We start from the raw sequence: 15778 nt of genomic DNA on the forward strand, positions 1-15778 counted from the left end.
AAAAACAGACTCCCCACTGAGCAGGGAGCCTGATGCGGGGGTCTATCCCAGGAACCCAGGATCATGACCTGAGTCCAAGGCAGATGCTTAACTGACTGAGCCACCCTGGTGCCCCTAAAATGCATTTTTTAAACTTTTTTTAAAAATGTAAGCTCTATGCCCAATGTGGGGCTTGAACTCATGACCTTGTGATCAAGAGTTGCATGCTTTGGGGCACCTGGGTGGCACAGCGGTTAGGCGTCTGCCTTCGGCTCAGGGCGTGATCCCAGCGTTACGGGACTGAGCTCCACATCAGGCTCCTCTGCTAGGAGACTGCTTCTTCCTCTCCCACTCCCCCTGCTTGTGTTCCCTCTCTTGCTGGCTGTCTCTATCTCTGTCGAATAAATAAATAATAAAAAAAAATCTTAAAAAAAAAAAGTTGCATGCTGTATCGACTGAGCCAGCCAGGTGCCCCCAAAAATGCATTTTTTCATATGAAATAACTCTCAGATGATGCTAAGAGTTAAATTTAAAAATTTTGAAACGTAACTTGTGTAAGCCTATAGAAGCCTCAAGGTGATGCAATATATATTCAGAAAATAAGCAAGCATATAGTCTCAAGGGAGAGGGCCACTTATAATGAGTTCAATTCTTAATTCCTCTTGATCAAAGTAAAAAATGAGCTTACTTTCAGCTTATACAACTATCATAACATTTATGAGTGTGCCAGAATTTATGGGATATAAAAATAAAGCCTTCTTACTACGTTTCTTACTGTGTTTTACATAGAACAGAAATATGCTTATAATTTATTTACTAAGACAATTTTTAAAAATTGCACTTATTTGAGAAAGAGAGAGAGAGAACAAGAGAGGAAGCATGAGCGGGGAGAGGGAGAAACAGACTCCCTTTTGAGCAGGGAGTCCAATGTGGGACTCAAACCCAGGACACCGGATCATGACTGAGCTGAAGGCAGATGCTTAACCAACTGGGCCACCCAGGGGCCCTTACTAAGACAGCTTTATTAAATGCTTTGAATGTACAGAGTGTTCCTATTTTAATTGTATTAGATATTGCTAGATTTGATCAGGTTGGATATTAGTTCCTAATATGTAGTGCTCCATATTTAGTAACCTTAGAATGACAGAGTAATAATAATAGCATCAGCAGGCTGGCACATTGCCCTACATAATAGGTCTTCAGGATTTGAGCTGTATTGAGTTGGTAGAGTGCGTAGTCATATAGTATGATTTCAGGTGTGCAAGAAAGGTCCCGGCCACAGGTTCTGAAATTCCACCTTTAGAATGTACTTCCTTTGGTCTGTCAGACTGATATCTAAAGGAAAATATCACATCCCTTTCAGCCAACACCTCTATAGAAGGCAGGTGTCACAAATCTCATGAGACATATGGGAATGGACTTGGCCCCATGGCAAGGTAGGAAAGACCTCAGAAAGGGAGGGGGGAAGCTGTGGAATGAATGGAGAAGGGGGGGTTGCAAAGATAAGCTTCGCCTTCTTCACACCCACTCTGTTTAGCAGTCATAAGTTCTCCAGCTTATTCTGAGGAACCTTTTTTTCTAGAATGTGGCAAAGGGCTGAAAGGTTTCTTGGCACCAAAAGGAAAGATTTAGGAATGAGGTAAAATGTAATGGGTCAAATAACACACGTACCAGGATTGATTAAACAGTATCTCAATGTAGCAGTAGCTTTATTAAATGTTATCATTTCTTACATTTCGAAACCCCAACATTCATGCAATGGTATCCAGTGCTTTTTGATAAATTCAGCCTGTTTCAGGGATTCTAACCTGATTATTACTTCAGTCTCATTTAGTTGTTAGCTATCTCTGATCACTGTCTTTATAACTAACATAACTATGTAATTAGCAGAATTGCAGTGAATCTCTCTCTCTCTCTCTCCCTTTGCCAGTTTATGACAATGTGACAGTCTGAGTCTCCTATGAGAATGGGTGTAGTGGTTATTTTGTGATTATCCCCATTTCTGCCTGACCTGCCTCCCCCCATGAGGCACTTCACTAAAGTAATGGTAGGCATGTAACTGCAGGCATGAGGCTGGCCTTCTCTGTGTGCTCCAGAGATCCCTTGAGTCCTCCCAGGAGATCCTATTGCAAGATGGCAAGGGCCCCGGATCCAACTCTTAACTTCTATGAATGTTGGTGGCCTTTGCACTAGCCAGGGAAGATCCCTTTCTGCCCCTCTCTGCCCGTTTGTATAGTCAAGAGTAGTGGTGGTAGGGGTGACATTAAGAGTTCTAGAGAGTGGCCCCTGATCTGAGCATGGGGGTGCTCAGCAGATGGGTTTTTGAACTTACAAGTTGAAGAATAACACCTTGTATTCTCAGCCATGAATGGTCTCTGCAATTCTCAACAGTTCCACCTTGATGATGTATCTTTCAGGTTTTAGCCTCAGCTTTGCACAACCCATTGAATAAATAGAGGTACAATTTATTTGTGTTTGCTATCAGGGACTCCATGACAATGGAAAATGCACACTGGATACTTAATTTTTACACATGAACAAGACTCCTGGTCACCCTAATCTATTACAGTGTGATCTTTGATATAATTGTGTATTTTTGTCTCCACTGTGTAATTGTAAAACATAGAACATTGAAACAGAAAACAAAAATCCATAAAAATATAATGCTGATGACTCCTTTCCACTTCTCACTTCTTGCACCTCAGTTTTCTTTTTCTTCTCCCCCTTCTTCTTTTTTTCATGCTTGCTTTGTCTTTAATTTCTCTTTTTACATAGCTGTTTACTCCTTTAGTAACCTATTAGTGGCACCGAAAGGCATTTCTTAGGCTACTTGGTAGAAGTAAAGAGAAATAAAGAGTTTGTAGAATCTCTTACTGATTAAGCAATTTAGAGATTGCTTAATAAAGAGATTGTAGAATCGTTTACTGATTAAGCAATTTATCTCAACTGGAGTATTGTCACGTTCACTCCATCCCACTCCAACTAAAAACAAACTAAGTTTACTAACATATGCTAGCAAAATATTACTTTACGTTTAGTGCATTCAATTTTAAATCTTCAAATTGCCAAACATTTTTTAATGAAAACGTTTTCAGAGATTGATGATATTTAGATGACCAGGATGGTATTCGTGAATGGTTTTGATTTAAAAATCGAAGAAACAGGACATGTCAACATTCAGTTTCTGTGGAAGTTTTCTCTTGCCTGGCCTTCTGTCCTTCTGTCATAATCCCAGACACAACTGCTAAGTTACTTACACTGCTGGCATGTCCAGGTCTGTCTAGTTTGTCCTGACTGGCTTTAGCTTTCCTAGGATGGCCGTGTAAACTTTTTGACCTTAAAGACGGGAATCCCAGAGTTTGGTCTGGTTTCACAGACAGTAAACTCTCCTTTTCAGTTCTGTCCGTGACAGCTAGAGATAAACGAGAGATTCGAGGGACCGTTTCAGACACGCAGTTTTCATCTTCGGTGTCTGTGAATTGCTCTTTATTCTCGGCGTGTCTCTCAGCTTCTGACACGATGTAAGGGATGTCGGTACTGCGAGAACGTGTGATCTTTTGAACTTGGTATTTCCATTCTGTCGTCCACTGTTGGACTGTAGAGGGGCGTGCTGGGTCCATGATTGAACTGTACTCTGTACTCCAGTTGTTAACCCCACTGACCAGCTTTCGTCCACGGGAATATACAAAGCTTCTGGACTTCATTGTTTCATAAGCACTGAACGTTTCATCAGGGTGATAGCGTGTCAACTTCACTTCTTTCAGGGGATAGGAAATCGTGCCTTCTATCTGTGTTGTTTCCACTGTGAGCTGAGGGTTTTGAAAATCTGATTTGTTCTGTCCATGCATAACATCTGTTTGATTTACACTTGGGGGAACAGTTTCTTCCTGTTTAGAGACTGCCTGCCTTCCATCATCTTCGGCTGAAATCCCAATATCTGGACCTAATTTCAGCTCTGAAGAGTTCTTGACATTGTCTAATGCAAGTTGACTGCAGTCTGGTGTTGCTGGCGGGCTTGTGCTGGGTAAAAGGTGAAGGCTGCCCTGACGCTCTGGTACCAGATGCATTTTTGACTCCTTCTCTTCCTTCATTCGGAAGGAAGAGGCTTTTTTCCTGAATCCTGTCCCTGGTGGCACGGAGAGAGAAGCATCCTCATGGAGTAACTCCTCTCCATTAAAATGATATCTATACATGCTGTAGCCATCAGCACTATTGATACTGCTTTGTCTTAGAAGAAAAGTTGCGTCACATTCAGAAGCAGCTCGGGACCGTGTCTGTATCAGGTCAGACTTATCAATTCCTGCAAGATTTTCAAGAGCATTCACCATTCTGTTAGACAATTCTTCCAGCTGAGAAAGCCGAAGGTCAACCGCCTGTAGAGAAGTTTTCATAAAATTTTCTCTTTCGTTGACTTCTTCCAATCTCATTGACATGTTTTCAACTCTGGTGAACACAAAAGATAGATTTATTAAGCTGAGATGACCTAAATATTAAAAACAAAAGTATAATGTTATTATTGTAATGTGATTTTCTGGTCTTTTGAGAATCATGGAGCTCATTGGGCGTGTTTTCAAATGTCACACTACTTCATATTTCAAGCTACCAAAAATGACTGCAGGAGCATCAGAAAGCAATGGAATTACAGTTAACACATAGCAGTGTGTACTATTCAACCATTCGTGGCTCTAAGTGTCTTATGTATTCATGAATAAGTACTTAGTGAGGTACTGTTCTAGGCTGGTTTAATCCTCACAACAGCCTTATGAGGTAAGCACTATTATCGTTGTCCCCATTTTAATGAGGAAATCAAGTCATCATGTAAATAATTTGCTCAAGGTCACATGGCTGGCAAGCAGTGAAGCTGTACACAGTGTACATTTGAATGCACACAATGTATCCTCGCATTTGCTCCAGCTTTTGTCTCTTAGCTGGTACATCGCATTGCCTCTGAGAATAAAGAAAGATACTAACCCTTAGGTTTTTGAGGTTTGATTATAGCTGTCAGCAATTAATGGTTATGATGATGAAATTAATTAAAATCCTTATTTAAAGTTCAGGGGATTCAGAACATGAATTGTTAGTAATTAAGTACAGATTACCAGATGGTTTACTTAAGGAACAAAAGGTCATTTAATTATCTGAAGAATACCACTAACTTTAAATTGCTCATTACATTTAATAATTAGTATTCCCTTAATGGGTTTTTAAAAAAAGACCATGGTAAATTATAAATATCCTCTGTTAGATTTTTAACTCCTAGAAGATCAGGCAACAACTTATGAAACCATAATGTTGCCTGAATTAAAACCTGCTGTATAGACTATGTTTCATATTTCAAGAATATGTACAATATGAATTTTTTCAACTGGCTTATGAAATTTAACTCTAAGGGGCAGTGAAGTATGCCCAGGACCTAGCACTGCCTTCTTTTTTTTTTTTTAAAGATTTTATTTATTTATTTGACAGAGATAGAGACAGCCAGTGAGAGTGGGAACACAAGCAGGGGGAGTGGGAGAGGAAGAAGCAGGCTCCCAGTGGAAGAGCCTGATGTGGGGCTCGATCCCAAAACGCCGGGGATTATGCCCTGAGCCAAAGGCAGACGATTAACGGCTGAGCCACCCAGGCGCCCCCTAGCACTGCCTTCTAAAAGTTGAATTTGGGGCACCCAGGTGGCTCAGTTGGTTGAGGGTCTGACTCTTGATTTTGGCTCATGTCATGGTCTCAGGGTCAGGAGATCGAGCCCCTCCTCTGGCTTACACTCAGTGGGGAGTCTGCTTGGGATTCTCTCTCTCCCTCTCCCTCCCCCCCCACACATGCGTGTGTTCTCTCTCTCTCTCAAATAAATAATGAAATCTGTAAATAAATAAATAATAAATAAATAAATAAATAGAAGTTGAATTTGTCTCCCAGGACTTGGTGGGGGTGGGCAGTGGGAACAACCCTCTGAATCCTCTGAACCAGCAGTATGGTGGGCCATTCCAGGAAGTTTCCCTGGGTGAAGACCAATACTTCGGTCTGATTCTGTCATGCTTTGGTTTACTCCCACCTTCTGATCTTTTCTTAGAAACACACAGGCGGTCTCTAGGGTCATCCAGTTTGCATTGAGTCTATTTCTAGCAGGTCCTTGCTACCTTTTTACACAGCCTTATAAATCCTTTCACCTGTTCTCCTTGCTTTCCTCTTACCTACTTCCTGAGTGGCAGCTGCTTTTTTCTGCACTCCATTTCTGCTCTCTGACCGCGTCTCCTGTGCTTTCCTCACTCCCTGCTACCTCTGTGGTTACCCTTCCCTGTGTTCTCCCAGAGCTGCTTTTGCCAATGCTGTGCTTCTGTTGGCTACACTGACAGCTGCGCTCCGATGTGTGGGAGGGTCCTTGGCTTCTATTCTTAACTTTTTTGTGGGGAAAAGACTATTTATATGTCCCCTAGGAAACCACATCATTTGAGCAGGAAGGGTCTGGCTTCCTGGACATTTGCCGCCAGGAGGACCAAGTTCACTGTGTATGAGAAGTCCTCACTTCCCTACTAGAGATACTACAGTTTCTAAGGTTCTCTCTCCTCTTGCGTTTCATGGACCAACAGAACTTTCACTATTAATTTACATTACTTCAATTAAGACCTGATTTTCTCTGTTAAATATAATGTCTCCTTGCTCACTTCAAATCTGTTAGCCTCGATGATTCCTTTTGTGTCAAAATCCACAATATCCTCTGTAAAGTCAAACTTGAGATCCTTTAACAAATACTACGTTAGGAGATAATGCAAACTCTGTCCAAACGCTGAAAAATAAATAAATAAATAAACATAGATAAATATCTCTCCTCTCAAATCTTGTAAGTCCCTATGTTTTTCCTGTATTACCTAATTCAGATAACAGCATGGCCAGCCACTCAGACATAATAAGGAAATTTGTTATTTGTGACAACATGGATGGACCTAGAGGGTATTATGCTCAATGAAATAAGCCAGACAGAGAAAGACAAATATCCTATGATTTCACTCATATGTGGAATCTAGAAAACAAAACATGTGAATGAACAAACAACAAAACAGAAAAAGCCCCCAAATACAGAGAACAAACTGGTATTACCAGAGGGGAGGGGGAGAGAGGATGGGCAAAATGGGTGAAGGGGAGTGGGAGGTACAGGCCTCTGGTTATAGAATAGGTCAAAGACATGAAATGTATAGCATGGGGAATGTAGTCAGTGGTATTGTACTAGTGTTGTGTAATCACAGATGGTAGCTACACTCATGGTGAGCAAAACATAATGTACAGGTGTCTCAAATCATCATTGTACACCTGACGCTATGTAACACTGTGCATCAACCACACTTCAATAAAAAAACAAAATAAAAAGGAAATCCCAAAGTCATCTGATTCTTAAGTATTCCTTACTGCACTCTGCCTCCCTACTTCTCTAACCCCCCAGCCCCTGTCATTGAATAAACTACCAAGCCCCATGGTAGGGCTCCTCTGTGGGTGTCTCTAAATCTCCTCCCATTCCTACTGCCACTCCCTTAATTGAAACTGTGGAAGAAACAATGTTTCATGATGTGGCTTAGATTAAGAAAAATGATCAGTTGCTTATTTCAAGTCTATAAACAGCTGCAGTGTTGGAGACAACAAAGTTTAAACGGTTATACCAAATCAAGGGACATTGTATTGAGGTTTTTATAGTATGTGTGAAAGGAGAGAGAAATAAATGAGTTTAAGGTCACTTATATCTGAAATGATGAACAAAAAGGGTGGATAATTAACCATCTCCTATGCTAGCCATATTTTATGACTTCCCTCAATTACTTAAGACATTTCACAAATCTTGACATCCCTACAATGAGTGATTTCCATATCGGATGAGGAAAGACAGGCTAGCTAGGAAACACTTTGACAAGAGTCCCGGACCTGTTGACATACTGAGTGGCAGGAAAACACATAAGAGAAATCTATCATTTTTGATAGAGCTTGTAGCAAAACATGAACTTTCTTACTTTCTAAGTCTTAATTCTGCTTTCCTTTCAGTATGGAGTGAAATATTTTTCAGCATAGCACAGAATACAAAGGTATTCTAAGGCTACGTGATTTGCTCTTAAAGACGTATTTCTCACATGCCGTATTTCTAATTTCATATTTTCTTTTTTTAATTTTTCTTTTAGAAATTTTCACAAGGTAAATTGTTTTTTTCTTTTGGTATTCAGTTGTATGAATCACCCATTGTGTAACTTTAAGATGTCAAATGTGTTGATACATTTATGTATGGCAACATGATTACCGCTGTAGTGTTAGCTAACACCTTTATAATGTCGCATATTTATCCTTTATTTTTTTGTGGTGGGGAGGATTACGATCTAATCTTTTAGCAATGCTTAAGTTAATAATACAGTTTTTTTTTTGTTTTTTTTTACTATAACCACTATTTGGTACATTAGATCTCCAGGACTTATTTATCTGCTGGTTGCAGATTTGTACCTTAAACAACATATCCTCAATTCCCATGGTAACCCCTGGGTAGCCACTGTTCTACTCTTTTTTTTTTTTTATGACTTTAGCTTTTTCTGATTCCACATATACATAAGATCATACGTATTTCTCTTGTTCTGTTTGACTTATTTCATTTAAACATAGTGTCCTCAGGGTCCATCCATGTTGTCACAAATGGCAGGGTTTCCATCTTTCTCATGGCTAAATAATATTCCATTGTATATATAAACCATGGCTTCTTTATCCATTCATCTGTTGTGGACACTTGGGTTGTTTCCATATCTTGGCTATTACAAATAATGCTGCAATAAACATAGGAGTACATATATCTCTTGGATATCCTGTTTTCATTTCCTTTGGATATCTACCCAGGAGTGGAATTACTGGATCATCTGGTAGTTCTATTTTTAAATTTTTGAGGAACCTCCACATTGTTTTTCATAGTGGCTGAACCAGTACGTTTTCATTTCATACCTAGAGAATACAGCGAGTTTATGTTTAACTTTGTAAGAAACTGCCAAACCATTTTTCAGAGTGGTTGCCCCATTTTACCGTCCCACCAGTGTAGGAGAGTTCCAGGAGCTTCGTGTCTTTGTTGGCAGTTGGTATTGTCAGTATGTTTTTATTTTAACTATTGTAATATGTGTGTAGAGTTATCTCATCATGGTTTCAATTTGCATTCACTAATAGATAATAATGTTGAGCACCTTTTATGCACTTATTTGCCAAACTTAAGTCCTCTCTGGTGTGTCTATTCTCATCTGTTGCCCATTTTAAAAATTGGGTCATTTTCTCCCAAATAATTAAGTTTTGAAGTTCAGAAGAGTTCCAGAAGTTTAAGACTTTTAGAATGTTGTTCAATAGCACTGGTAGAGTGGACATCCTTGCCTTGCTCTCAGTTTTAGGGGAGAAACCATTCAGTCTTTTACCATGTTAGCTGTGGCTTTTTAAGTAAATGCCATTTATCAGATTGCAGAAGTTCCTCTCTGTTTCTGGTTTGCTGATAAGTTTCCTTTCTTAAAAAAATTTATTTTTATTCATTCTTTTTTAAAAAAAATCAGGAATGGATGTTGAATTTTGTGGAAATATTTTTTTCTTCACCAGTTGATATTATCATATGTTTTCTTTAAACTGTTAATGTAATGGTTACATGGATTTTCAAATATTGAGCATCCTTTCATCCCTAAGACAAACTTTACCTGGTTGTGGCTAGACTCAACTTGCTAATATTTGTTGTGAAGTTTTGTATCTATGATCATAAGGGCTAGTATCCTATAGTTTTCTTTTTTAGTTCTGTGTTTGGTTTTTGTGTCAGGGTCATGCTGGCCTCAGAAATAAGTTGGGAAATGACTATACCACTTACTATATAGATGTTATAGTGGTTGTTCTGGGGACTACAAGGTGGATAGTAACATTTCACAGTCTACTTAGCATCAATATTTTACCACTTCAATTGGATGTAAAAACATTACCACCATATGGGTCCATTTTCTGTCCACCCCTTTATGCTTTGGTTGTTTTAGATACTACATAGACACATATTGAAACCTCCAACATTCCTTCATTCCTGATATTGCAAGTTTATTCTGGTATAGGTTCTAATGTCTCAAGAATTTCTTGTAGTAATGTTTTTAGTGCCCAACTGTTAACAATGAATTCTCTAAGAAGGTCTTTATTTCATATTCATTCCTGAAGAATTTTTGTTGGATATAGAATTTTGGGGTTGACAGTTCTCTTTTCAGCTTTAAAACCATGATGCTACTTTTTCCTGGCCTACTTGGTTTCTTGTGAAAAATCTGCCCTTATTTCAATAGCTGTTCCCCTATAAGTAATGTGTCATTTTTCTCTGGCTGTTGTAATTTTTTTTTTTTTGGTCTTTTGTTTTCAGAAGATTCTAACTTGTACCTGGGTGTACATTTCTTTGAGTTATTCCTGTTTGGTGTTTGCTAAATTTCTTTAATGGTAGATTTATGTCTTTCACCCAATTTGGGAATTTTTCATTTATTATTTCTTGAAGTATTATTTTCTGCATCACATTTTTTCTCTTCTACTGAGACTCTGATGGCACAGTGTTACACCTTTTGTTACTGTCCCCTAGTTCGACGAGGTTCCTCCCCCTTATTTACTCTCTTTTGCTCCAATTAGGTAATTTATATATCTATATCTATGTATCTATCTATGTATCTATCTATATCTATATCTATATCTATATCTATATCTATATCTATATCTATCTATATCTATCTATCTATCTATCTATCTATCTATCTATCTATCTATACCTTCAAGTTTACAGATTCCTTCCTTTGTCATCTCTGTTATGCTATTGAGCTTAGCCAGTGAAATTTTAATTTCACTTATTGTATTTTTCAATTCTAAAATTTTCATTGGTTCTTCTTTGTATCTTCTACTTTTTCTAAGACTTTCTATTTTCCCATTAGTTTCATCATTCTTCGCAATTTTGTTCAAGCATTTTTATAATAGTTTCTTTGAAGTCTGTCAAATAATTCAAGCATCTGTACTACCTTGGCCTTCACATTTATTGATTTTTTTTCCTCCAGGTAAACTGATATTTCTCTGAATTCTTCAGATTCTAAGTTGTTTTTATTTTTTTATTTTTTTTTAAAGATTTTATTTATTTATTTGACAGAGATAGAGACAGCCAGCGAGAGTGGGAACACAAGCAGGGGGAGTGGGAGAGGAAGAAGCAGGCCCATAGCAGAGGAGCCTGATGTGGGGCTCGATCCAATAACGCCGGGATCACGCCCTGAGCCGAAGGCAGACGCCCAACCGCTGTGCCACCCAGGCGCCCCTCTAAGTTGTTTTTAAATTATATAGTGGACATTTTGAATATTATGTCATGCGACACAGGGTCTTGTTTAAATCCCATGAAGAATGCTGATATTTTTCTTTCAGCAATTGATTGACCTAGTTAGGCTCAAGCTGCAAGTTCCACCATGATTTTTGTGTGCTGTGATTCCAATTTCAGTTCAATTTTAAAAGTCTTGGCTGTGCTTTTGGTATCCGTCCTGTGTATGTAAAGCCCAGTGATCAGTTTGGGACCTTGGTAGTGGTCTACTCATTAGTTCAGTACTCAATGCCTTTGAGATCTTTCTTCTTTTTTAATACAGACATTCACTGTTATAAGTATTTTGAGTACCGCTTTTGCTGCATCCCATAAATTTTGGTTATGTTGTGTTTTCATTTTTATTCACTTTTAAGTATTTTCTTTCTCTTTAAAAAATTTTAAATTGTGGTGAAATACATATAAAATTTATCATCTTAACCATTTTTAAATGTACATTTCAGTGGCATTTAGTTTATTCACACTGCTGTGCAGCCTCAAAGTACTTTCTAATTTCCCTTGTGATTTCTTCAACTCATTGGTTATTTAAGACGGTGTTGATTAATTTTCATATATTTGTGAATTTTCCAAATTTCCTCCTGTTATTAATTTATCATCTTATTTCATTGTGGTCAGAGAACACACTTTGATTAATTTCAATCTTTTAAAAATTTGTTTAGATGTGTTATATGGCCTAACATATGGTCTATCTTGGATAATGTTCCATATGCTCTTGAGAAGAATGTATATCCTGCTGTTGTTGAGTAGTGTTCTGTTAGGTTGAGTTGGCATATGGTATTATTCAAGTCTTTTATGTTTTTATTATTTTCTGCCTAGTTGTTCTATTATTAATGTAAGTGAGATATTAGAGTCTACAACTATTATTGTAGAACTGCCTTTTTCTCCATTTACTTCAGTCAGTTTCTGCTTCGCATATCATGAGGCTCTGCTATAAGGTGCATATATGTTTCTAATTATTCTATCTCCTTGATAGATCAACCATTTTATCATAATTTAATGTCCTTCTTTGTCTCTAATAACAATTTTTGTCTTAAAATCTATTTTGTCTGATATTAGTATATGCACCACAGCTATACTAATATTTTAAAGACTTATTTATTTATTTTAGACAGAGAGAGAGAGAGAGTGCAAGGGGGGTAGGGGCAAAGGGACAGGGAGAGAGAATCTCAAGCAGACTCCCCACTAAGGGTGGAGTCCAATGTGGGGCTTGATCCCAGGACCCTGACATCATGACCTGAGCTGAAATCAAGAGTAGGCCACTTAACCAACTGAGCCACCCAGGCACTTGATAGCTATACTAATTTTGATGACTGTTCATGTAGAGTACCTTTTTCCATCCTTTTACTTTCAAACTATTGTGTCTTGAATCTAAAATGAATCTCTGTAGAGAGAATGCAATTAGACCATGTTTTTAAAAATATACAGTCTGACAGTCTTGTGTTTTAATTGGAGAGTTTAATCCATTTATATTTAATATGATTACTAACAAGGAAGAATTTACCCCTATAATTTTACTATTTGTTTTCCACATGTCTTATGTCTTTTATTGCTTAATTCCTCCATTACTACCTCCGTCTGTGTTAAATAGACATTTTCTAGTGTACCATTTTAATTCCCTTTCCATTTATTTTATTATATGTTTTTGAGTTGTTTTCTTAGTGGTTTTCCTAGGACTACGATGAGCATCTTAATTTATGGCAATCAAATTCAGATCAATGTCAATTTAATTTCAATAGTATACAAAAATTTGCTCTTTTAAAGTTTATTCCTTCTTCCTCTACTTTACGCTGTTGTCACAGATTACATCTTTATATGTTTTGTGCCCATCTACATAGACTTGTAATTATTGCTTTCTGCAGTTATCTTTTAAATTTTATAGAAAATAAAAAGTAGTCACAAACAAAAAAATATACTTATAATATTTTTTTACTTATGTATGTAGTTACCTTTACTGCTGCTCTTTATTTCTTCATGTAGATTTTAGTTACTGTCTGGTGACCTTTCCTTTCTGCCCAAAGGACTTCTTAGTATCTCTCCTAGGGCAGGTCTAGCAGCAACAAATTCTTTCAGTTTTTGCTATCTGGGAAAATCTTAATTTCTCCTTCATTTTTTGAAACACTGTTTTGCTAGATAAAGTATTTTTGGTTGATAATATTTTTCTTTCAGCACTTTGAATATTTCATCCCACCGCCTACTTGTTCCCTGATTTCCAATGAGAGGTCTGCCTTTTATTTTACTGAGGATGTTTTGTATGTGATGAGTTCCTTCTTTCTTATCGTTTTCAAGATTTTTTCCCTTTGGCTTATGACAGTTTGGCTATGATTTGAATAAGTGTGGATGTCTTTGAGTTTATTTTACTTGGAGTTCATCAAACATCTTGTATGTGTAGATTCATATTTTTTTAAATCAAATTTGGGGAAAATTTGGCCTTTATTTCTTCAGATTTTTTTTTGCTACTTTCTCTTTTGTCTCCTTCTGGCACTCCCATTATGTGTATGCTTTTATGCTGATGGTGTGCCACAGATCTCTGAGACTCTGTTCATTCTTTTATATTTCTCTTCCTTAGACCGGATAATCTCAATCAACTTATCTTCAAGTTCACTGACTCTTTCTTCCACCTGCTCAGACCTGATTTTGAGACTCTGTAGTAAAATTTTCATTTCAGTTCTTGTACTTTACAATTCCAGAATTTCTGTTTGTTTCTTCTCCTTTTCCTCCTCCTTCTTCTCCTTCTCCTTCCCCTCCTTCTCCTTCCCTTCCCCTCTTTCTCCCTCCCCTCCTCCTACTCCTCTTTCCTCCTCCTCTTCTCCTCCTCCTCCTCCCCCTCCTTCACCATTGTCATCATCATCTTCTTCTTCTCCTTCTTCTTCTCCTTCTCCTCCTCCTCCTCCTCCTCCTCCTCCTCCTTCTTCTTTTTCTTCTTCTTCTTCTTCTTCTTTTTCTTCTTCTTCCTCTGTTTCTTCTTCTTCCTCTGTTTCTTCCTTCTTCTTCTTCTCTTAAAATATAATTTCTATCTCTTTATTCATATTCTCTATATGGCAAGACAGCATTCTCTACCTCTCTGTAGATCTTTAGAGATGGTTTTCTTTAGCTCTTTGAATGTGTTTACAAAACTGATTTGAAGTCTTTGTCAGAAAGTCCAACATCTGGGATTTCTTAGGGCCAGTTTTTTTGATTGCCTTTTCCCTAGGTGTGGACCATACTGTCTTGTTTCTTTGCATGTCTTTTTATTTAAAACTGGGCATTTTGAGGAATATAGCATGGCAACTCTGGAAGTCAGATTCTCTCTCCTCCCCCAGGTTTGTTCTTGTTGATTCATATTGTTGTAGTTGTTGCTTGTTTAGTGATTTTTCTGAAATGATTCTATAAAACTTGTATTCTTTGTTGTGTGTGGTCACTGAAATCCTGTTTTTTGTTTTGCTTTTCGTTTTTTTTGTTTTGTTTTTTTGTTTTTATTTATTTATTTTTTTAGCTCAGTGGTCAGCTGATGATTGAACAAAGATTTCCTTAAATCTGGAATAAAAAAAATCTCCCAGTCTTTGCTGAGGGGCTCTGTGAATACACATCTTCAACACTGAGACAGAGTTTGCATCTTTGTCTTAGCCTTCACTTCCTGTTTGCACAGTGTCTTTAGGGCATCTAGAATTGGAAGTTTTCAGCCTTCTCAGGTACTTTCTGAGCATGTGCACAGCCTATGCATGCATATGGCTTTCTAGATTCGTGGGAATATGTTAGAGCTTTTCAAAGCCCTACGGACATCTCATTTCCCAACCTTTTCTCTGGAGCTTTTTGGTTAGTCTCATTTCCCCCAACTCTGTTATTTTTCACCTTGGGGAGTAGTGACTAAAACATTTGCCTGTAAATGTTTTTGACAAATGACCTCTCCCCATCCCCACCTCTGGCTAGCAGTTTTAGCCCAGGCATAGTTACAAGTCAGGGGAAATTAAGACAAGTCTTTGAGACTATCTTTCAGGGAGTCACCAGATGGATCAAAACAGATGATTACAGTTCTTTGTAGATGAGTTAATTTTTGCTTCCACTGTACCAGGAATTCAGTCTGTTATTTTCATGGCTGCCACTGAACTGAAGAGCAGTGTATGGGACCAGGTAAATTGAAATGCCACAAATCTCACTTTAAAAAAAAAAGATTCAGCTATGTTTCTTGAATAAGCACTCCACAAATTGTTGCAAGCCATTGGTTCATTTCCATCTTTCTAAAAAAGTTGATTCTGAAAGTTTTGCCAGTTTTATGGAGGGGTGGAATCCAAGAGTTCCTTACTCTATCATTTTTTGTTCACTTTGTCTCCCTCAATGCTTTAGGTATGCTAATAAGGAGAACCACACACACATACACACACACACCACACCCATGCACACACACATGTACACACATACACATACAAATACAGTTGGGGGTGAGCTCTAAAGTTCATAAGCAAATTCGTAGGGTTACTT

At 37.8% G+C, this 15778-nt stretch overlaps 1 protein-coding gene across 1 annotated transcript in view; it reads right to left on the reverse strand.

Moving 5' to 3' along the window:
* Positions 1-3149: 3149 nt before the first annotated feature.
* TRPM1 (transient receptor potential cation channel subfamily M member 1) overlaps positions 3150-15778 on the reverse strand; it is an 84439-nt gene continuing 71810 nt past the window's right edge. The window contains exon 27 of the mRNA XM_019804740.1: positions 3150-4422. Coding sequence (XP_019660299.1) covers positions 3150-4422 — 1273 coding nt within the window. The remainder of the gene's footprint in view (positions 4423-15778) is intronic.

This window comes from Ailuropoda melanoleuca, chromosome 9 (assembly GCF_002007445.2).
Source record: "Ailuropoda melanoleuca isolate Jingjing chromosome 9, ASM200744v2, whole genome shotgun sequence".
NCBI classification, from domain to species: Eukaryota; Metazoa; Chordata; class Mammalia; order Carnivora; family Ursidae; genus Ailuropoda; species Ailuropoda melanoleuca.